The sequence below is a fragment of the Schistocerca gregaria genome, chromosome X (genome assembly GCF_023897955.1).
Source record: "Schistocerca gregaria isolate iqSchGreg1 chromosome X, iqSchGreg1.2, whole genome shotgun sequence".
In the NCBI taxonomy this organism is placed as follows: Eukaryota; Metazoa; Arthropoda; class Insecta; order Orthoptera; family Acrididae; genus Schistocerca; species Schistocerca gregaria.
The window spans coordinates 19,230,652-19,255,254 of NC_064931.1; the positions used below are offsets into that span (position 1 = coordinate 19,230,652).

Below are 24,603 nucleotides of genomic sequence, written 5' to 3' on the forward strand. Positions count from 1 at the left end.
ACAGTTGTGAACTCCATCACAGAGGCCTCAAGAGAAGTGGTGAAGTATGGGAAAGAGGGGTTTAATGACTTTCCCATTGTCTGATATGTCCACGGTAGCCTCGAGCAGAATTGTCACAAAATTTGGTACCAATGTGACATCGTTAACCCACCTCACACGTCACAGGGTTCGAAGCATCTCCAAACATAAGCATGATGTCACATGGTGCCACACTTTTTCACCATTACAGAGGAAGCGTGTAGGCAACTTGAGCTGAATTTCAAACGCCTCCATCTCAGTGGGAGATAATTACAGGGTTTTGAAAAAGTGACCTTCAGTTACATTGAATGGTGTATATAGTTCACTTAGTTGATTCTGTGCTGCTGTGTTCCACTTATGATATTTTCTTTCTGTTTTATTGTTACTCAGTGGAATCCCATGTTTATTATTCTTTCTTGATTTCAGTTATAGTAGGTTGATTTAGATAATTAGCTTAATAACTAACATCCTCAGTTATGTAGTTGAAAATGTAGCAAGAACCTGGGTCAAGGACACTACTTTTACTTAGGTGACTTGGTTCCTGGATGACATTAATAATTGTTGTTGGCAGGTTCTCAGTCTATTTAGTTGCAGTAGGGAGTGTAGAGAATCTGTTTATGCTGAGAGGATCGTTGTGGTCTATTCACAGTAGAAAACAGTGGAACATGAGAAGAGATTCAGATTTCTAATTTAGATTGCAAAAGCTGTGAAGAAAATGTCATGACAGATGAAACACTGCTGGTGCAACATTTTCCACCCATAAACACTGATGCTGATGATGACCTTCCAGCTCAGAGACTGAGTGTCTCTTTAATCTGTAAGTGGTGTTCAAATCATGGGTCACTTTATTCAAATCAGAAGGTGAATGTGGAGTTTGTCAGCAGGCCAATTCCAGACACTTTAGACAAATAAAATCTATTATTTGAAATTTTCCTCTTCTGTTGTATAATGAGCATGCAACAGTGTTGGCCATAGCTCTAGGCACTGTTTACGTAGCTGACTGGTGTGCAGGGCACTTAGGATGAAACTAGCATGCAGATATATAAGTGGTACATTATTAATAGTAAGCAACAGAGGCACTCAGTGTACTTCGGAGGATACATTACAGGAAAACAGTGTCTGTCAGCTACTTTAATAATCCTGAGAGCCCTTCCAAAAACATATTACTTCTTTGAACACACACATCCTTTTCAGAGATTGTGGAATTTTTTGAGCAATTGTTCTCCCTGAGTAGCATCTATGAATTGTCTAGAAAGGGGAATATCAGAGAGCTGTAAGTCATGCAGAGACTGTAACTTAGCTCCCAGTGTAAGTAGCAGTCGCTGAACATAATCCAGTGAGTGCAGTGGAGCAACATTCTACATTACTGAGTCTGTAACAGATACCAAACAAGAATTTATTGAGTGCAGGTACAATGCATCGACACACAGTCCGGTTCATGCTGAATTCTCATGAGCAGTCAAAGGAAAAGGACTATTTGGAATCAAATTCATGACCAAAACAAAAAGCCAAAGCTGATAAATAACAATCTGATAATTACCCTGCTATTGCCCAACTTGCTTTTGTTGTCACCATTAGACAGTTGATGGCATGTTACTGTTGGCATCATGACTGTCTATAGCTCACTGTGTTGCTGACATTGTAGAATGTAGCAGACCACAAACTCTGCTCATAAAACTTGCTTAAGGCAGTTACTAGAAGCACAAGGTGTCACAACTGCTTGTCTCAGTCTGCCAATATAATTTATGGACTCCATATTGATGTCACTGTCTGACTGAAATTCTTTTGTGAACCCTCATTGCCAGTTTTGTAAAGCCCTCATCACTATTGCTGTGGAGGCCAAGTTGCCACTGATGTTGCGGTAGGCCGAGTCTGTGAAACGTCTTCTGGTGCAGTACACCCCTAAGACAATTTCTCCCTACCACTACTATACAGCTATGTGCAGGGTCAGGTAACAGGATAGGAGAACAAAGGTACTACAACACTCCAACAAATTAGTAACAAAGTCACACAAATTTGTTAAAAAGGTTTACTTATCTTTGTGACTAGTTGAATGATTAAGTCTGCAACACTGCATGTAATATCACACAAAAAGGCCCGGAATGACTAAGTGCAAATAATCATAGGCAAACTTCATGGTACACAGCAAATACAGTTTACAACAACTGTCTGTTTACTTCTAAGCATTCACCAAACAACTTTCCGTGTCTAAGCTAGCACTGGATGATTATCTATAACCAAGTGGGTGAGAACTGCTCTTCTATCTTCTGAGTAAGTTTTTTGTCCGTTGTTGTGCAGTCATTGGCGGATTGTACTTAACTTGCAAGTGGCTGAGGCGAAGTCGGTATCTTCATCCTCAGTGCTGCCAGTGGTGATGGTGGAACTCGTGCAAATAGCGAGTCTCTATGGCAGGCACCAGCTTGTATCTTTGTGCCTGTGGTGCTTTTGTCCTGGCTGTGTCTTGTTCAGATGACACAGTAAATTCAGATAACTGTGTTTCTGATTAGTGGACATTTGAAAGAAAGAAATTTACAAAATTTTAGAAATATTTAAATGAGACTGTACAGTATTTCTGTATTTACTTTGTGTTCAGTACTGACCTTTAGTATTTTTTCACACTATCAGCAATAATGTTAGTATATTTTGTAACCTTGACTCCAAGTTTTTATATACCAAAATTGTTCATATATTCTGCCACTTTCTCAACTACTTAACAGTTGCCTCTTTTACATTTTGCTGTCTGCAGAAGTCATTCCATCTGGGTGCTCCTTCAGTTTTAAAAACTTGTGAAAGTCATATGGTGTGACATTTGACCGTATGTTGCGTGCGTGGAATATCATCCGGAATTTTGTTTTGATAGCACAGTGAAGTTTTTGTAAGTCCTGTGCTAGATATTGGCATTAATGTTGTGTCCTTAAGCGAAAACTTTAATGAGACATGAACATTTTATCCCACAAAGCAAGGCCATGATCATCTCTATATAGTTAAAGCTTTAAAGTATCCTCCTCCTAAATGGGGTGCATATTCTGCCAGAGATTCATTTGTATTTTGGTAATTCTATCAGTGCAAAATCATCTTTGTCAAAGGTATTGGTCAATTGAAACATTTTTTAAGTGAATATCTAAGTCTGTGGGCCAACGGATAAGCTTTTCTTGTTACCACATTTCTTTTAAATCTTAATGAGGTTTAAGTTTGTAAAAATTATTATGTTTATCACAATTTTTCTGACATTTATCTTGTGGCTTGTGCTCCTAATCACTGATAGACATGGAAACACACATCATCATCATCGTCTAAATTTCTTATTTAATTTGCTGCTAGTATAACAACAATAAACTTTTTTCCTCCAGTGCTTTTCTTTATAAAATACTCATTTTGATTATTCCATTAACTGCCATTTTCTTTTCTTTACAGTATGATCAGTGTGTGTCGAGCAACAATATACATTATGATGTTTTTCCGGTAAGTTGACTTAAATTATTTCTTATTTGCAATTTAGATTCCAAAGTTAACAGTAAATGTAACTTGTTTTTAAGACCTAAACAGTTTATTTGTATAAAATGCCTATATCTCATGATAAAAATTTGTTTCTTGTGACAAATAGGAACAAGCTGTGAGTTTTCAAGCATTTATATATCATCAGTTCAATATACAGGGTGGAACACAGTACATTACAGCTTTGGGAATGAAATTAAAAAAATGAACACTTATAAACTTATTTTTATTTTCCCCATATTAGACAATAATGGAAGTTTCTAATTAAATGGTTTAAACAGTATATCTGGCAAATATCTGCCTTCACAATCCACATACTGCACCAGTTGTGTTTTCTCAAATTCTCATGCACTGTTTCAAGCATGTCTTCTGGTATTCTTTCAATTTCAGCCTTTGACTTCAGGTAAACCCAAAGAAAAAAATCGCACAGGGCTCAGTCCGTGATTGTGCGGCCCAATTGAGATCCCCCATCCGAGAGATAAGCCTTCCAGAAAACGTTTGCAGTGGAGGGGTCTATGGTGAATTTGCATGGTGTTTCTGTTACTCCAGTACTGCATATTCTGTTTGTTTACACACCCACTGAGGTGAAAATGTGCCTCATCAGAAGAGAACACATTTGCGTCATGGGGTATGGTTGCAAGCACGTCTTCACAAGATGTTCGTCGTGTTACATAATCCCTTACAGAAAATTGCTGGATCGCGCACATTTTGTACGGGTGAAGATTCAGTTCATCATGAAGAATCCTGTGGAGAGAACACAACTGAACAACAATTTAATACAAACTTCCTGTCAGTCACTATAAACCATGTCCACCCTCCCCCTATTCAGCCAACAGTGTCACCAAAATGTGAATTCTAAAAAGGCAATTTACCGCTCCACCCTGTAATTTGTAAAATTTCCACATATGCCATAGAAACAAGGCCTACGCAAAAGCAAACAGGACTCATATTTTATTTGTCATTTATCTTGTCAGACATTTAATGTTTAATGGTTGGTGGAGCATATATAACATTGCTAAGCCATCCTGTTGTGCTAGTTGCTATGGCTTGTACTTTAGCCAGGTAGAATTCACATATTGGGTGGGATCTGTTGACTTGGTAAACAGAAGGGCTCCTTCATAAGATGTAGTACGTAGGTATTGAGCTTGTTGCTTACTGAACTGTCACTTACATTGTTTTCACTGTCTTGATCTTCACATGTATCATTATAAGAATAAAGGGAAGGTCCTAACAGTAAAACCATACAAGTTTCTCAACTGTGTAATCTCATAGGGTAGTATTCTGTGGCTGTTCTTGTTTCTTATATGTATTAATGACCTAACATAGCCACTAAACTCAGTCAGTGAAATCCGATGAGGATACATTACCTGCTACCTGGGAATGTGTTGAACAATAAGGAGAACATTGGCCTGATCATGTAATGTCTTATAATTAATAAATTTTCATTAAATAAGGATCAGATAGTAGTGATGAAGTTCTTGGTAAACTATAACCACCCTCAGATGGACATAAACCTAGAATCACTGTCTAAATACGGGTGGGGTCTCTGAGACCCGCTTCAGATTTTTATCCAGAATGTCCTGTTTCTCCGTACTTTCCATGTCCAAGTTGGTGCCTTCAGTAGGTCCCCCTATATCCAGGAGAATGGGGTCCCGCAGGGCACTGTATTAAGTGTATCACTATTTTTAGTGGCCATTAACGGTCTAGCAGCAGCTATAGGGCCGTCCTTCTCACCCTCTCTGTATGCAGATGACTTCTGCATTTTGTACTGCTCCATCAGTACTGGTGTTGCTGAGCGGCGCCTACAGGGAGCCATCCACTATGCGCAGTCATGGGCTCTCGCCCACGACTTCCAGTTTTCGGCTGCTAAGTCGTGTGTCATGTACGTCTGGCAGCACCTACCATTCATCCGGAACCAGAACTTAAACTTCATGATGGTCCACTCACTGTAGTTGAGACATATCGATTCTTAGGACTGGTTTTTGACACCCGACTGACTTGGCTACGTCACCTTCGCCAGCTTAAGCAGAAGTGCTAGCAGCACATAAATGCCCTCTGCTGCCTGAGCAACACCAACTGGGATGCAGATCACTCTACTCTGCTGCAGCTCTATAAAGCCCTTGTTCAATCCCACCTTGACTATGGGGAGTCTGGTTCATGGTTCGGCGGCACCCTCAGTGTTGCGTGTGCTAGACCCAGTGCACCACTGTGGCGTTCGCTTGGTGACGGGAGCTTTTATAACCAGTCCAGTGACCAGTGTCCTGGTGGGAGCTGGAGTCCCTCCATTGCAGATCCGATGTGTAAAACTGCTTGCCAGTTACATTGCACGTTCTCCTGAGCATCCAAATTACCGCCTCCTTTTTCCACCCGCAGCAGTTCATCTCCCACATCAGCGGCCCATATCAGGGCTAACTATTGTGGTTCGCATGCAGTCGCTTCTGTCTGAACTGGAGTCCTTCCCTTTACCACCTCCCATCCAGGTCCGTCCACATACACCTCCATAGTGTACACCTAGGCCGCAGATTCATCTGGACGTTTCACATGACCCTAAGGACTCGGTTACTCCTGCCACTCTCCGCTGTCACTTCCTCTAGATTCTTGACATGTTCCGGGATTCTGAAGTGGTTTACACTGATGGCTTGATGGCTGATGGTCATGTTGACTTCACCTACGTCCACAGAGGACATTTTGAGCAGCATTCCTTGCCTGATATTTGCAGTGTATTCACTGCAGAGCTGGTGGACATCTCTCTCGCACTTCATGCCCTGGGGAATTGTTTCTTCTGTATACTGGCTTCTTGAGCAGCTTACAAGATATCCACCAGTGCTACCCTCACCATCATTTGGTAACGTCCATCCAGGAATCGATCAATGCCTTGGAATGGTCTGGTCATTCAGTGGTGTTAGTGTGTACCCCCAGAATATATTGGCAAACAGGCTACACGGAAACTGCTTCTGGAATTGGGCATCTCTTAACCTGACTTGGGTTCTGACTTGTGCCGTAGGGTTTTTAGGCTTTGGGAGTCGGAATGGCATAACACTACACACAACAAACTGTGTGTCATTAAGGAGACTACGAATGTGTGGAAGACTTCCATGCGAGCTTCTCACAGGGAATCAGTTGTCCTCTGCCAACTCCGCATTGGCCACACTTTGGTGACCCACGGTTACCTCCTGCACTGTGAAGACCCGCCTGAGTGTCGGTGCAGTGCCCGGTTGACAGTGGCCCATATTCTGGTGCACTGTCTCACTTTGACTGCCCAGTGATGAAATCTTGGGTTACCGGACTTGTTTCCGCTGATTTTACCTGACGACACCTCATCGGCTGATTTAGTTTTAAGTTTTATTCGTGAGGGTGGGTTTTATCATTTGATCTAAGTTTTACCACATGTCCTTTGTCCCTCTGTGTCCTCCAACCTAGTGCTTCTAGGCTGCAGGTTTTAATGTGTTGCAGAGTGACTGGCTTCTTCTTTTTATTCTCATGGTCAGCCAGCCATGGTAATCTTCTTTGTTGTTTTAATCTCTTCATCCAATTTTTTTCATTTCTATGGTTTTCTTGTCCCCTTTTGTCCATTCACATGTTTGTCGCCCTTCATCGTTCTTGTGATTTTTTCTTTCATTCCGCTTTGAGTTGTCAATCTTGTTTGTTTTATTCTCACACTTGTGGCATTGTTTTATTCGGAGCAAGGAACTGATGACCTCGTAGTTTGGTCCCTTTCTACCTCTTTTAATCCAACCGACCAACCACTGTCTAAATTTGAAACATCTGATAAAAATAAATATCTAGGCATTGTGATTGATGAACATCTTACGTGGCAGTGCGTACCAGCTACATCTGGAAAAGATTAGTTGCAACAGTTACTTGTTACAACCCCTCCTCCTGTTCTATAAAAATCTGCTATGGACTAATCCATACAAATGATCAATTATGGGATTGAAATTTGGGATGCGGCACAGTCTACATAGATAGGATATTCAGGCTTCAAAACAGAGTTGTTAAAATAACTGCTGATATAAGTAGATGTCAATCCAGTAGACTGTTTCATCAATTATAATTTACTGTGTGTGTACTCTTTGTATGTTCTTAAAACAATTAGGATGGTAAAAGAGAATGTAGAAAGAGCATAATGTATACACACATCCATTATTACAATACACATACTGGAGAAGATTGCCATAGGATATTGAATAATAAGAGATACAGTGCTACAGCTCACAGCCCACTTGCTTGTGGAAGACAATTCTGTATCAATTCTGCTGGAAGACAGTTCTATAACATGTTGCCAATTGGTATAAAGGAACTCCAAGTACACTTCTTTATGGGCATTTTCAAACAGTAGTTCATTAAGAGATGTTTATACCCACTTAAAGCTTTCTGAACTCCATTATCTCTGTTACTATTTTTCTGTATTTTCAGTTGCAGTATATCAGTGGTGATAAATATTTATACAAAGTATCTAATGTGCTGCTCTTCGTAGATCTTACTTGTATTTATGATGTGATATCATTAATGAAAGTGTATGAAAAATTACGTTATTCAAGACTGTAAAGTTATTATCGACAAATAAAGATGATTATCATCACTGTTAAAGAAAAAAAGAACAAGGGGGTAAATTCTGTCAGCTTATACTTTTGTATGTACAGTGTACAGTCTATAACTGATTAGATAATATTTGCACCTGTGGGCTTCATTTCACAAACTTGCATACAGTGTCATCTACCTGTGCAAGTACAGTGCTGTTATGAAGACCATTAGTAAAACAGTGAGCTACAAAAGAGCTCTGTTATGGGATTATAATACTACTATATGCGTCATAGTGTGACAGCAAACAAAACTGTGGTCAAATGGCTAAAAGGGTGGGTAAGGAGTTTTTGTCCTTTCATCAATCTCCATCTCTTTAATTTGCCACATAATGATCCTTATGTCTTGCATCACTATATTGCAGCATAATTTACTTCCCTGTTTTCATCTGTTTTACTGTTTAAATTTGACATTTTGTTTTATTGATAAGTTTTTTGCTTTTTTCCAGTAGAACAACACTCAATTGGTAGATGCTGATATTTATAAAGCTGGAGTCTTCTTGGGGTGTTATTTTGGCATAGCAACAATGTATATATGGGCAGTTGGCATTTTAGCAGCTGGGCAGTCGAGTACTATGACTGGAACATATGCAGGACAGTTTGCAATGGAGGTATATCTTGCTACATTTTTATAAATTTAATATTTTTGTTTAACACAACTGCATTAACTTTAATAATTTTCTTCAGGTTTTATTGTGTTCACAGTGACATCATAATGAAACACTTTTGAAATGTATGAGGTGCAAAATTAGGAATCTGATTTACATGTAGCAAATAATTTTCATTCGGCTGGTACTGAACATAGAACTGAATTACGTTGCTATTGCTGCAATCTCATTATCAAAATGTAGCAAAAAAAAGTGACAGACTGAAAAGAATATATGTGCAAAATCATCCAACAATTTGTATATGTAATGTACACTTTTAATCATCTGTTTAGGTAAATAATGCACTGGACTTCCAGTTTACCTAAATACAAAGTTACACTCTGGACAAAAACAAAACAATGTCTCCACCTTTTGGACAAATGACTTGTAAGTTTATCCCCTAGTGTAAGAAAGAGCTACTGGTGTAATGTGAGGTGAATTTTTACGTGAAAAATCTTAAAGCTTTTCAAGTAAAAAAAAAAAAGTCAGTGATATTCTGCTCCATGCATGGACAAACTGTTTGAAGTTGAAACTAGATTGCAGCACGGTATTTCTTACGCATCGACATAGTTAAGTTGCACACTGCCCTGTTATATGCTACATATTGGAGTCCTCTAGTGGAAGAGGGCTCAAAATGTGTAGACATTATGAATAAAGAGATAGATGTTAATAATGTTCATCTTATTTGAAAAGCTTTAAGAGTTCTCACATACAAAACTTGGAGGCATTACTTTTCAGGATGCCCTCGTGGAAACCACTATCACTGTTCATGAAGATCAGAAATAGCACTGCCCAAACCGTAAGAGGGATATGTGTAGTAGGAGAAGTAGCTCACTACTGTACTTATCCCCTCAGGGGACTCAGCGTTTCTTTGCTGGGTACGGGCTTGGCGAACCCGGGGTTCTCGAGCTGTGGACTGGTGTGCGCCGCCAGTCTGCTGATACCGTAAGCTCTGGGCATGCTTCAGCGACCACCGTGTGGCGCAACGGTGGAACGTTGTGTGTCTTAGGGACCGGGGATCTTGGCTTGGTTGCCTGAATCGCGAGAACGGTACATACCATTATAAAAAAAACCTTCAATCTTAAGGTGTGCTGCGTGCCGATAAGATGCATGGCTGTTGAGGTGGAACAGTCGCTAGCGGGAAACCTCTGGGGAACCTGCTGCACCTCAGTTGTACAAGGCTTATTCAGGCATGTGGGGCTCTGTCTGGATGGACGTAAGTTTCCCTAGCTGCTCGTGGGACGACCATGAATGCCACGAATTCTTCCTCTTTTCCTCCTCCTAATTTTTCGCTGGCCAGTGGGATGGGTGGACCGCTGGTAGGCACTACCACCCAATCCAACAAGAGGGCTAAGTTAGCCAGTCCTCCTGACTCCGGCGTCAGCAAACGTACAGCAGTTCAGAGTAACAGAGCACATACTGAAAACCAGAGTGTGTTTTTAATTATAAAAACGAAAGAGGGTTCCTTTGAAAAGGTTTCGCCATTCTATATCCAAAAGGGTCTAGAAGGAATAGCTGGAACCTTAAAATCAGTGAAGCGTTTACGGAATGGGACACTACTTGTTGAAACATCAACTGCTCAGCAAGCAGTTAACCTTCAAACAGCTAAAAGCTTGGGGGAATACACTGTCGATACAGAACTTCACAGCACCCTGAACTCCAGTAAGGGTGTTGTTACCTTTAGGGATCTCATTGACATTCCTGTAGAAGAATTAAAGAGTGAGTGGGCTCAGGAGGGAATTGTTGACATTCAGAACATCTTGAAAAGGGTGGATGGGAACCTGGTGAAATCAGACTCCATCATTCTTACTTTCAATACCCCCAAACTCCTAGAAAACGTCAAGGCAGGATTTCTTTGCCTAAACGTCTGGTCGTATGTCCCAAACCCAATGCGCTGTTTTAAGTGCCAGCGTTTTGGGCATACAACTCTAGGGTGTAAAGGAGAAGCGATGTGTGGCAACTGTAGTAAGGCTGCCCATGACGGAATTGACTGTTCGTCTCCTGTCAGATGTATAAACTGTTCTGAAAGCCACCCTGTTTGGAGTAGGGACTGTAGAATCTTCCTAGAGGAACGTAAAATACAAGAAATAAAAACAATTAAGCGTATCCCCTACAGTGAAGCCAAAAAGATCTTTAAGGCCATGCAGCCCACCACATTTGTTACGTCTTTTGCTTCCATTGTTCAGAAGCCGCCTCCAAAGGTCGATGCATCTACACAGACGGAGGTTGTTAGTGTTGGCACGAACACGTGCACATGTCAGTGCACTTGCAAGGCAGCAACTGTATCAGAGCCTGTAGCCCCTCCTAGAACAGCAGAGAAAGGTACAGTAGCTAACATTGAAGAGCCCCAGGCATCTCCGATTGCTGAGGCTGTTCCAAAGCCCAGCATGGTCATAAACACCCCAGCTCCGGTTCCAGCAAAGCCCTCTAAACAAAGGAAAGCACATGTGAAGCAGCACCAACAGATTAAATCGGCTGGTAAATCCTCGGATCATGTTAATGTGGTCCCGCTAGACGCTTCATCAGACTCTTCCCCAGAGCTGATGGAGTCTGAGAATATGGGGCAATCATCTCGCCCCCGAGCCTCCACCCGCTGCAGTCTCTCCACCTCGGCGGAAAGAGAGGCAGAAAATACAACCACCATGATGGCTCCCATACTACAATGGAACCTGCAAGGGTTCAGGACACATTTGGAGAACTACGTCTATTGATTCAGGATGGACCTATGTGTGCATGTCTGCAAGAGACAAATTTCAGTGAAACATACACCCCAGAGCTACGTGGTTATGTCCTCCACAGAAAGGACGACCTGAGTGGACAGAGAGCTTGAGGAAGAGTAGGTATCTTCGTCAACACCGACTACCACTCCTCGCCTCTCTCCCTCACGACGGATTTACAGGCAGTTGCAATATTAGTACGTGTGCGCCATATGCTAACAGTATGCCCTCACATGATGTGCTTGACGAAGAGGCTTTCAGTGATCTTCTTACACAGCTCCCCCATCCCTTCATCGTCTGTGGTGATTTTAATACACACAATATGCTTTGGGGCTCTGTGAGTACTTGCCCCAGGGGTGGAGCAATTGAGATGCTTCTTCTGTCTACCAGTGCCCATTTGCTAAATACAGGTCAAAGCACGCATTTTTGCATTGCAACTGGGTCGTTCTCTGCCATTGATCTATCGCTTTGCTCTCCAGCCATCGCCCACACTGCTGCATGGGAAGTGGTTGATGATTTACACGGCAGCGATCACTTCCCCATCCGGATTCACCTGCCACATGCAGTGGAACCGGAAAGGAAACCGCCTTGATGGGTGCTCGGTAGAGCCAACTGGGCACTGTATAGTCAACTCGCCCAGTTTGAACATCGGGTCAGTGTCAAGGAATGGGTGGATCATATTACTGAAGTGATCCACCGCGCCAATCCCACAGTCCACGGGACAACCGAAGCGGCAGCCTGTTCCTTGGTGAAGCGACAAATGCCGCTGTGCAATCAGGGCTAGGCGGGCAGCTCTGCATAGGTTCAAATGCCAGCCAACTGTAGAGAACCTTGCAGCTTTTCAGGTGGCGAGGGCAAAGTGTCGTCGCATTATATGAGAGAGCAAGAAGAGGTCGTGGCAGCAGTTCCTTAACACCATTAATCGTTCTACACGAAGTTCCATTGTATGGGAGACCATCAGGAGGATTTCTGGGAGAGGTGGGAGATGCCCTATGGCTGCTATAATGTGGAATGGTACTCTCCACACAACCCCAAAAGATATTGCCCAGTCTATGGCGGCTCATTTTGCAGCTATTACTGCAACTGCCAGTCAGAATCCAGCTTTCGAGCCCCACAGAGTGGCTGCTGAGAGGAGCAGTTTTGACTTCCGTTCACCCAATGCAGAAGAGTAAAACTGCCCATTTTCCATGTGGGAACTGGATTCTGCATTGTGTGGGGCTCGTGATACATCCCCTGGCCAGGATAGAATCCACTATAGCATGCTGCGGCACCTCACAGGGAGAAATAAAGAAATCCTCCTCTGATTTTTTAATCTAGTTTGGATGTCCGGTCATTTCCCTGACTCATGGCGTGAAGCAATTTTAATTCCTCTTTTAAAACCTGGGAAAGACCACACGTGCCCGGGTAGTTACTGTAGTGCTGCCCTCACTAGCTGCGTGGGAAAGACCTTGGAGCGGATGGTCAACCGCCGCCTTATCTAGATGTTAGAATCCACACAACTCCTTAGTTGCTTTCAGTGTGGGTTCAGGAGGTATCGCTCCACCTTTGATAACCTGGCCCTCCTGGAGGCGGCCATACAACAGGCTTTCCTGCGCCAGGATCACGTGTTGGGAATATTTTTTGACATTGAAAAGGCATACAACACTACTTGGAGGCATCTTATCATCAGGCAGCTCCACGAATGGGGTTTTTGTGGATGTCTTCCGCATTTTATTCGGTCCTTCCTGTCACCATGTTATTTTCGGTACCGAGTCGGAGACGTACTGTCTAGTCACTTTGAACAAGAGTGTCCCTCAAGGTAGTGTTTTAAGTGTGACGGTCTTTGCTATTGCTATCAGTAGTATTACGTCTGTTGTGAAAAGTCCTGTGCAGTGTTCCTTGTTTGTGGACGGTTTTTCTGTATTTTGCTCTTCTTCAAGCCTTGCAACGATGACTCGTCAGTTGCAACTCACTCTCCGACGTTTGGATGAATGGGCACAGAAGAGTGGTTTTCAGTTTTCAACTGATAAGTCAGTGTGTGTTCTTTTTAACCGTTCTCATTCCATTTTTGACTTGCCTGAGTTGAGGATGAGGAACACCGTTCTGAATTTTAAAGACACGGTGAAGTTTCTGGGCCTCACTTTTGATTCTAAGCTTATGTGGCTGCCACACATTAAGGAACTGAAAAAATGGTCTCTTTAAGGTGCTGTCTGTTTTAAAATGTCTGTCACCTCACATGGGGAGCAGACAGGACTTGTCTGCTCCGGTTTTACAGAGCCTTCGTGCGATCCCAGCTTGATTATGGATGCACGGTGTATGGGTCTGCAAGACCCACTTATTTGAAGCTGTTGGATGTGGTGCACCATGAGGGGATTCGGTTGGCCATTGGGGCATTCAGAACGAGCCCCATACTGAGCCTGTGTGCAGAGGCAGGTGAGCCGCCACTTCACCTCCGGCGGCGTCTACTAATGGTGTGCCAGGCCTATCAAACATTATCCACATCATACACGCCTGCATACCACACTGTTGCTCGGCCTCCACTGGAAAGGCTTTTTCGCAACCGGCAACGAGCAACAAGGCCCTATGGGATTCGTGCAAAGGATTGCATTTTAGAGATGCGTGTGGCCGGTTTTAATGTTTCATGTCGAGGTTGAAGCAGATACCCACCTTGGCTCCTCCAGAGGCCCAGACTGATTTTAGATTTGGCAAATTTTAAGAAAGACAGTACATCAGATTTTACTTTCAAATCTTTATTTTTTAACATTTTAGATAGGCATCATGATTTTAAAATAGTATACACTGATGGATCGCAACAGGGGGATTTTCTTGGCTGCTCAGTAGTGTTCCCCGAACGTGTCATCAGGATTCGCCTTCCCCAGGAATACACTGTTTTTTCCGCAGAACTTCATGCAGTTCTGAAGGCATTGTAGCAGATACGGTGTACTCAGGGCAAAAACTTCCTAATTTGCTCTGACTCACTGAGCGCATTACAGTCACTGCAGAACCTGTACCCAGCGGAGAAGTTGGAACAGCTGATTTATGGCCAACTGTACATCCTCCAACGACAGGGCAAGCAAGTGTCCTTTTGCTGGGTGCCACGGCATGTGGGCATACGGGGAAATGAACAAGCTGATAGATCTGCCAAGGACGCCTGCGGATTACCAGAGGTGACACAGTGTTCTATTCCTTTGCAAGGTGTTGTTTCTGTGCTGCGGCGGAAGTATATGCAATTGTGGGAGGAGGAATGGCTGGCGGTGAGGGAAAATAAGCTGCGGTTGGTGAAACCCACCATCCAGCCATGGTGTTCCTCCTGCCGGTCACCTAGGCGTGACGAAGTGACCCTTACACGTCTTCGCATAGGGCACTGTCCTCTTACGCATGCCTTCTTACTACGGCGAGAGGAACCCCCACTGTGTGATGCCTGTGGCGTACGAATCACTGTACGCCACATTTTAGTTGAGTGTGATTTATATCATTCTGTCAGGGCGGAAGTTAATATTAGTGGGGATCTGCCCTCGATTTTAGCCAATGATGAGGCGAGTGTCAAGAAAGTTTTAAGGTACTGTGATGTTTCTGGGCTTCAACCTAAAATTTTAGGTTGGAATGTTTAGAGTGTTGCCGAGTGGCTTACCACTCCTTTTTATACTTGTAATAGGCCAGTTCCAAACATGTGCTTTGTGTTTCATTTTAACCCTTTCCCCTACGTTCTCTTGCAGTTATCCTCTTTATGTGCTGCATTCCACTTTGCAACTGTTGACATGCAAACTGCCTATGTAGCCTTTCACCATTAATTTTAGTCCTATTTTTGCACTTGCTGCATTTTAGTGACACTTGTCCGTTGTTTCTGTTCGGGTGCTAAAGACTACACTATTGAGCGCCCATAACACCATATCCACCACCACTACTGTACTTATGTTGTTTCTAGCTCATTAGTGTGTGTGTGAAGTTCAGTTATTGAAAATGATTCATAGAATTTACAGAAAATAAGTATAATTTTCTTTCACAGTTTATTTGTTTTTGAAGGGAAACTGCAGGAACTGCACAATCACCAGGAAATGCACAAATAGAAGTGTCCCTTGGTGGAATAACAAACTGGAAATGCAAAGAAAACAGGTATAGAGACTGTTTAATATTGCGAGACATAAAGGACAATGGGCTAAATATCGTGAGGCCCTTGTCAAGTACAATCTTGCAATCAGACAAGAAAAGGAGGCATCCTAGAAGGCATTCTGTGAGGAAGTGGAGGGCACGGCTGCACAAGCCAGACTTCACAAGATTCTCACTAGAATACCAACCAATCCAGGAGGGATGTTGAGGAAAGAGGATGGGGAATATACAAAGACAGCACATGAGACACTGGAATTTCTCCTCAAAACTCACTTTCCTCAGTATGCTCTGCCAGACAACACAGACCAGTATGTGGCCCCAAAGAGACAATGGTTCACAGGCACTCTTAAGAGAGGACTGGGAATCGGCCAAGGACTGTGTGAACTTCAACAAAATCCAGTGGGCAGTGGGAACATTCCAGCCGTTAAAGCCACCTGGCCCAGATGGAATTTTTCCAGCTCTCCTGCAACAGGCAGGAGGAAAGCTCATAAAAGTCCTATGCAGGCTATTCAGGGTTAGCCTAGCAGTAGGAATCATTCCCAATGCTTGGAGGGCAATGAAGGTTGTCTTCATTCCAAATGGCTCTGAGCACTATGGGACTTGACTTCTAGTTCATCAGTCTGTCTTCATTCCAAAGCCAGGGAGACTTGAACATACCATGGCCAAGGATATGAGACCAATAAGTCTGTTCTCCTTCATTCTCAAAACATTGGAAAAACTGGTTAATGTATATGTTGGGGAGAGGAGGCTAAGTAGGGTCCCTCCACACTCGAACCAACACGCATACCCACCAGGTAAATCATGAGAGACAGCTCTCCACCAACTCGTTGGGAAGGTGGAGAAAAGCACTTCACTTCCAAGAAATAGCTTTCTGCTGCATCTTTCTGGATATCAAGCGGGTCTTTAGTAACATGACCTTCAATTCCATGGTATGGGCAGCAGACTTGCATGACCTGGGGACCACTATATGTAGGTGGTCCAGGCCCATGCTTAGTGGAAGGAAGGTAGAGGCTACCATGATGAATGAAAAGGTGGTAATTAAGACCAATAGAGGCTGCCCACAAGGAGGAGATTTGTCTCCTGTATTTTGGAATCTAGCGGTGAACAAACTCATTGAGGAACTAAGTTCTAGGCAATTCTTCTGCCAAGGATACGCCAATGACCTTGTCATAGTAATACTTGGCAAATTCACTGACACAGTTAGGAATATGGCACAAGGAAGATTGGACATTGTGCAAAAATGGTGCATTAAACAGGACCTGAGAGTTTATCCTAAGAAGACTGTTGTGGTGCCATTTATGAAGAGACATATTCAACACTCAAGTTGGAATCTAAAGCTCTTCAATGAAACTCTACCTGTGAAGGGGATAGTGAAATATCTAGGGGTAACCTGGGATGAGAAGCCAACTTGGGCCCCCTCACCTTAAGAGCATCTGCTCCAAACAAAAAGTACTCTAGTGAGTGCTAGGAGGGCTTGAGGCAAAATCTAGGACCTAAGCCCTAGGAGTATGCACTGGATATACACCACAGACGTTAGACCTAGGATTTGCTACAGGACCATAGTGTGAGAGAGGCCTGCTTAGCCATAACAGGCGGAATTAACAGAACACCAAGTGCTGGAATGGAAGCCGTGCTGGATATGCCTCCACCTCCACTTCACCTTTGCGTCAAGATGGAGGCAGCAACTGGGGCACACAGACTTAAAACTGGGTCTCATTCGGATATCCAGAATCACACACATATGTAGTGAGTGAGGTAAATATAGGAATGGCTGGGGAAATGCCTGCCACTCTATAATATCTCCCAACTGCTTCGACAAGCCTTACGACATAATAATTGGAAGTAGGGAGCAGTGGGAAAAAAACAGTTTGACACCGTATGGGGGACATAGTTTGGTTCACCAATTGGTCGAAAACAGACCAAGGTCCTGAGCCCAGGGGTGTACGAGGTTCAGCCAAGACGAGAGGATCATTTCGCTAGGAAAACTGGCCTCTGTATTCCAAGCTGAAATTACTGCAATCAGAGCATGTGTGGAGGAGAATAAGTGTAGGTGCTAAAATGACCGTAGCATCTACATCTATTCAGACAGCCCTGAAATCATTGGCAGCTCCTGCAACAAGATCTAAGATTGTTGCAGATTGCCACAGGGCTCTAGTGGAGCTAGGGGGAAGCAATAGGGTAAATCTAGTGTGGGTTCCCTGCCACTCAGGGATCTGTGACAATGAACAAGCCGATAGATTGGCTAGGATGGGGGCAACAACTCCATTTATTGGACCGGAACCTGTCCTGACAATCACCAAGGCTATGATCAAATTAGAACTACGAAACTGGCTTAGGAAATATCACGTAGGATATTGGACCAAGGTCCATAAACAAAAACATGGTAAGGTAATGATTCCCAAGCCATGTTTTAAAAGAAGCTCCATAATCCTGGGCTTGAACAGGAAAGAGATCAAGCTCATGACTGGACTGATGACCAGCCATGGGAATTTCAAAAAACACCTACACACAATGGGTATAACGGTAGAGGACCCTACCGTATTTACTCGAATCTAAGAGACACCTTTTTTCCCGTTTGTGTAATCCAAAAAACTGCCTGCGGCTTAGGATCGAGTGCAAAGTAAGCGGAAGTTCTGAAAAATGTTGGTAGGTGCCGCCACAACTAACTTCTGCCATCGAATATATGTAGCGCTACACAGGCATGCTTTGCAGGCACAAAGGCAAATACTGGCGCCAAAACCTCTGCATCAGTAAATAAATTTAAAAAAAAAAGGTGGAAGACGAGCTTTTTTCTCCGCATCGAGTTTCGATCACTGCATTTTCATACATTATCCAACGAAGTAAATACAAATTCCGTATTGTTCATCTTCGAATGTAGCAGCATTCCAATGTACCACGAAAATTTGACTGGAAAGACTGTTTGGGATGTTTGTCAATATGGCCAACTCTACGTTCTGAATTTTTTCCTACCTGTGAGAAGAGATGGTTGCTAATAGTAACTTTTATGAACTGTGAATCACATGCAGTATTCTCTTCACCATAAGAATAATGCGAATATAAACATTTTGCCACGTATTCTTTCGGGTTTGCTGCTATTTCATTTAAATCCTGTCTGCCTAATAAACTACAAAACTAGTGTGTGAGAGCAGCAAACGCGGAAGAATATACATATCATGTCATGTTTATATTCGTATTATTGTTATGCCTTATAGTGATACAGTCAGACATGAAGCACGGCAAATGACTAAATTTTTAAATCTAAGATTACTCTTATTTCTGTGCAGGATGTAATGTACAAAAGAGGCGTCTGCAAAGATTTTCAAACGGAGAAAAATTTTAGCTAAACTCTCATTCAGAACATCATCTATCTTACGAAGTCTGTTATTTGGCTCTTGTTGATCATTATCAAAGAAAGCAGCAGTGTAAGTAACAACAAATAGCAATTTCTTGCCATTGTTTCACTAATGAGACAATTCCTCTCTCTCTCTCCTTTTTTTTTTTTGGCAGTAGTGCGCCCAAAAGCAAGCCATGCCGGGAGCGGCGATAGTTCGTAAACACACAGTATCAGAATGCGACAAACAATGCATGACACAGTGCAATAATGCATTTTCAGCTTAGTGACGTAAACACCTATAACAGAGAAAACGACACTTATCAGATCAAAGAAAAATAAGCAATCTTTTCAAACCAGACGAAGCACGTGAAAAAGAAAGGGTACCCGTATAAATACAGACGGAGCGCCTGATGCATAGCAATGGCTACCTGGTAAAGCATAACTGCTAAGCTTATGACTCGAACCAAACTACTGTACTGTATCGTCATTCATTCGACCTAAATTGTATCTCATATTACAATGGACCAAATTTGTTTCAATTTGGAGGTGCGGCCTAAAACTTTTCTCTCCCCTTGAATTTCGAGTCTCAAATTTCAGGTGCGGCTTAGATTCGGGAAAATCTTTTTTCCTAGATTTCGAGTCTCATTTTTCAGGTGCGGCTTAGATTCGAGTAAATACGGTAAATGTAGGATCTTTGATGAGGGTGAAGAAACTGCTCACACCTAATCTTCGAATGCATGGCATTAGAGAGTGAAAGATACAGAATCTTTGGGACAACTAGACCTGAAGAAATTGTGTCTAACAAAAAACTGGTAGAGGGACTCCTTGCACTATTTAAGGGCACTGGTTGGCTTTACTAGATATACAGGGAGCGATACTGCAGTGGCGGGTCAGACCTAAGCTGTTTTAGATTCCCTGTTAAAATCAATCAATCGTACTCTGTTTAGATAGAACAGAGTTTGTGATCACTTACCGTATTTACTCGAATCTAAGCTGCACCTGAAAAATGAGACTTGAAATTCAGGGGGGGAGAGAAGTTTTATACTGCACCTCCAAAACGGAACAAAGTTGTTCCATTGTAACATGAGACACAATTTAGGTCGAATGGATGAAGATAAGGCAACAGTAGTTTGGTTCGAGTCGTAAGCTTAACAGTTAAGCTTTACCAAGTAGCCATTGCTATGTGTCAGGCGCTCCATATTTATACGGGTACCCTTCCTTTTTCACATGCTTCATCTGGTTTGAATCGATTGGTTATTTTGCTTTGATCTGATAAGTCCCGTTCTTTGTTGTAGGTGTTTACGTCACTCTAAGCTCAAAATGCATTATTGTACTGTGTTGTGCATTGTTTGCCACATTCTGATAATGAGCACTTACGACCTGTCGCTGCTCGTAGCATGGCTTGCTTTTGTGCGCGTTACCACAGCTTACAATAAAAAAAGAAAAAAAAGAAAAAAAGAGGAATTGTCTCATTAGCGAAACAATGGCGAGAGATTGCTATTTGTTGTTACTTAACACTGCTGCTTTCTTTGATAATGATCAACAAGAACCAAATAACAGATTGCGTATGATAGATGATGGTCTGAATGAGAGTTTACCAAAAATTTTTCTCCCTTTGAAAATCTTTGCAGACACCTGTTCAGTACATTACATTCTGCACAGAAATTAGAGTCATCTTAGATTTAAAAATCTAGTCAGTTGCCGTGCTTTATTTCTGACTGTATCAGTATTCAGAATAAGTTTAATATGAATATAAACATGACATGATATATATATATATATTTATATTATTCCACGTTTGCTGCTGTCTCACTCTAGTTTCGTAGTTTATTAAGCAGATAGGATTTACATGAGATAGCAGCAAACACGAAAGAATACATAGCATAATGTTTACATTCTTCTACCTTTGCTATTAATTTATTTACTGAAATAGAGGTTTTGGTGCCAGTATTTATCTTTGTGCCTCCACAGCATGCCTGTGTAGCGCTACATATATTTGGCGGCAGAAGTTAGTTTTGCCAGTACCTACCAAAATTTTTCAGAACTTCCACTTACTTTAGGCAGATAGGATTTACATGAGATAGCAGCAAACACGAAAGAATACATAGCATAATGTTTACATTCTTCTACCTTTGCTATTAATTTATTTACTGAAACAGAGGTTTTGGTGCCAGTATTTATCTTTGTGCCTCCACAGCATGCCTGTGTAGCGCTACATATATTCGGCAGCAGAAGTTATTTGTGCCAGTACCTACCAAAATTTTTCAGAACTGCCACTTACTTTGCACTCGATTCTAAGCCGCAAGTGTATTTTTGGATTACAAAAACCAGAAAAAAAAGTGCAGCTTAGATTTGAGTAGATACGGTACACTGGCTATGACACAGGAACCGGGAACCAACAAGTAGTTCCTGTGTTCTGCAACAACAGAGTTCAAAAAGTGAACAGCTAGCCAGAAACAAAGTCCAGAGCATATTGAAAGTTATTGCGAGAAAAAGCAAATATTTCAGGCAGCATTCTGAATCGAAAAATGTAAATCCAGGCAGGGTAAATCACACTTGTATTAAAGGCTTCAGATAATAGCTAGGACTATCACATGAGTGTGGGGCCACTGTATTTACAGTCCACTTGATGTGTCCATGGCTGATGCAGTGCCCTCTGCAGGAGCAAACTGGAGCAGTGGCACGAGCCCTGAGTATCTCTGTCCTTTCCTCTGTATTGATACTTGGGCTGTGTAGGGAGTCCGAATCACTGCCCAATACTAAACCCCCTTTCTCTTTAATTGCCACATAGTGATGTAAACGATTTGGCCTGTGTCGATTTAGTTGAGGAAGGGGGCAGTCGGAGGCTGGAGTTCCCACCAAAGTCTCCCACGGTGTTTCATTATCTGATCCAGGTTGTATGTTAGCGCTGTCTGTGGAATTGCTGGCTAATTAATGCTTTCTGTTATGCTACTTGGTCCTACCTGCAGGGGAGTAGTGTCAGCCGTGGCTGGGATAGGGTCAACACTTCAGCCTCCGTGGGTAAATCAGTTTGAGAATGCTCAGCCTCCGCTGATTGGTGAGCACGGTCTCTGGCATCAGTATGAGCTGGTAGGTGCTTAGGTGATGGAAGTGGCTCTACATCCATTGGCTCCCACTGCTGGTCCTTGTTGACACTCTGTTGGCACTGAAAGCCAGGATAAAGATTGTAGTGGTTGTAGGCACGCCGTTGGGCATGCTTGTCGTGGGTGTGGTTGTGTAAGTTATGTCCAGTTGGATGCGGGGGAGGGGCGGAGGGGAGGGAGGAGGAGGAGGGTGCTAAATCTTGTTGTGGCTAGAGGAAGTTTCGAAGCCTGATTACGTGCTCTTTGTTGGCCTCAAGCTCAAACCTTTACTGACCCCCCCCCCCCCTCCCCCCTCCCTTGGATCTTGGCTCCACCGGGCATTTTGGCCAGGTTTATGAGTCCATGTGTGGGAGCCCATGTGTGTGGGCGATAGGCCTGCTGAGTTTGGTGCAGCAGGTCTAAGCTTGAGAGATCTGCACCTGTGCGAAATTTCAGCCAGACTATATACATTTGTATGGGGTGGACTGGTTGGTTGAGAAAGCTGGTGAGTGCTTCCACAGAGTTGGCTGTTTTCATTATCTTGTGCATCTGTGTTTTGACACTCTTGACCATCTGCTGGGCATTCAAATGGGACACTGGATGAATGAGGTGGTGACCGGGTGCTCAATACTATTGCTGTTACAAAAATCCTGAAATGCAGAAGCTTTGAATTGTGGATCATTGGTGGAAACCAGGATAGAAGGTGCCCCCTATATTGCAAATATGATGGAGAGGGCATGGATGGTAGGTGCCGTGGTGGTGGTGGTGGTGGTGGTGGTGGTGGTGGTGGTGGTGGTGGTGCTGTCTGTAGTACATATAGAAAGTTAGTTAGGGTGCTGATAATTAGCTTTTGCCCTCTTTGCCATGGGTGATCAGGCATGGTCAAGGGTTGAAATGCTGTGCTGGAGCTGACTGATTGTGGGCTCAGGCCTGGCAGTACCAGACTCTATGTTCTTTGGTAGCATCAACACTAGACCAGTACACAGTACACTGTAGTATTGCCTACATTCTGCACATTTCCCAGTGTGCAGTGCGGAGGAGCTTTACTATGCAGGGGCAGAGCATGGGCAGAATCACCATGCAGCTTTCATCCATAGCTAACAATAAGACACAATCCGTTGTGTTAAGCCTGTGTTGTAAAGAAAAATATGTGTGCCATTGCAGGTCTATGCCGTTAGGCAGGTGCTTTGGCCTACCCTGCAGTACACCATGCAACACTCAGTAAAGTAGCAGTTCACGGCCTGTTTATGTTGCTATTTCAAATGCCAGTATTGAGAATTCATTGTGTGTGTGTGTGTGTGTGTGTGTGTGTGTGTGTGTGTGTGTGTGTGTCGCTGATTTGTGTCTAAGGCAATACACAGCACTTTGTCGCTGCCAAACTCTGCTTTTGGACCACGTAACAAGTGAGAATGTGCATCCACATTGGAGTGCTGTGTGGTGGGGCAATAATGGATCTACCAAGGAACAACACCCACCATTGCATATGTTGCACTGTCTTACTGGCAAATTTCAAGTGGGTACTGAATAGTAAAATAAGGGGGCTTGTCGTAGGGGTAACAGGTGAAACTTCGTACCATAGGGATGTACATGAAACTTCTTGACACCATGTACGATAGCCAACAATTCTTTCCCTATTTGCGAGTAACTTTACTGTACCCCAGTTAATGTTGTGGATGCAAATTCAACGAGCTGTTGTGTTCCATCGGTGTACTTGTGGGACAGCACTGCACCAATGCCACAGTCTGACACATTGATGGCAAATGTTGAGTGGTTGCCCAGGTTGAATGTCACTGAAAAATGGGCTGAAGTAAGGTACTTTTTTTAAATTGCAAGAAAGCTATCTGGTAGGCATCTGACCACATGAATTTAACTCCTTTTTTAAACGATTGATTAAGCAGTTATGACAGCTGGGCCATGTTGGGAATGAATTTCACATAAAAATTAACTTTTGCCCAGGAACAGCTATAGGTTTTTGAGGTTCTTATGAGGTGGAATGCTACTTACTGATTGTGTCCACATGACACTGCATAGTTGTGAACCCTTGTTTACTTGATATACACTCCTGGAAATGGAAAAAAGAACACATTGACACTGGTGTGTCAGACCTACCATACTTGCTCCGGACACTGCGAGAGGTCTGTAGAAGCAATGATCACACTCACGGCACAGCGGACACACCAGGAACCGCGGTGTTGGCCGTCGAATGGCGCTAGCTGCGCAGCATTTGTGCACCGCCGCCTTCAGTGTCAGCCAGTTTTCCGTGGCATACGGAGCTCCATCGCAGTCTTTAACACTGGTAGCATGCCGCCACAGCGTGGATGTGAACCGTATGTGCAGTTGACGGACTTTGAGCGAGGGCGTATAGTGGGCATGCAGCAGGCCGGGTGGACGTACCGCCGAATTGCTCAACACGTGGGGCGTGAGGTCTCCACAGTACATCGATATTGTCGCCAGTGGTCGGCGGAAGGTGCACGTGCCCGTAAACCTGGGACCGGACCGCAGCGACGCATGGATGCACGCCAAGACCGTAGGATCCTACGCAGTGCCGTAGGGGACTGCACTGCCACTTCCCAGGAAATTAGGGTCACTGTTGCTCCTGGGGTATCGGCGAGGACCATTCGCAACCGTCTCCATGAAGCTGGG

General features: G+C 43.2%; 1 protein-coding gene across 7 annotated transcripts in view; it reads left to right on the top strand.

The window, feature by feature from the left end:
* LOC126297555 (protein Malvolio) overlaps positions 1-24,603 on the top strand; it is a 330,588-nt gene that overhangs the window by 248,756 nt on the left and 57,229 nt on the right. For all 7 annotated transcript variants that reach the window (XR_007552543.1, XM_049988485.1, XM_049988486.1 and 4 more), the window contains 2 exons: positions 3,433-3,480; positions 8,546-8,704. Coding sequence is in view for 6 of the 7 variants with exons in the window: in XM_049988485.1 (XP_049844442.1) it covers positions 3,433-3,480; positions 8,546-8,704 (207 nt within the window). In the remaining variant the exon portion in view is untranslated. The remainder of the gene's footprint in view (positions 1-3,432; positions 3,481-8,545; positions 8,705-24,603) is intronic.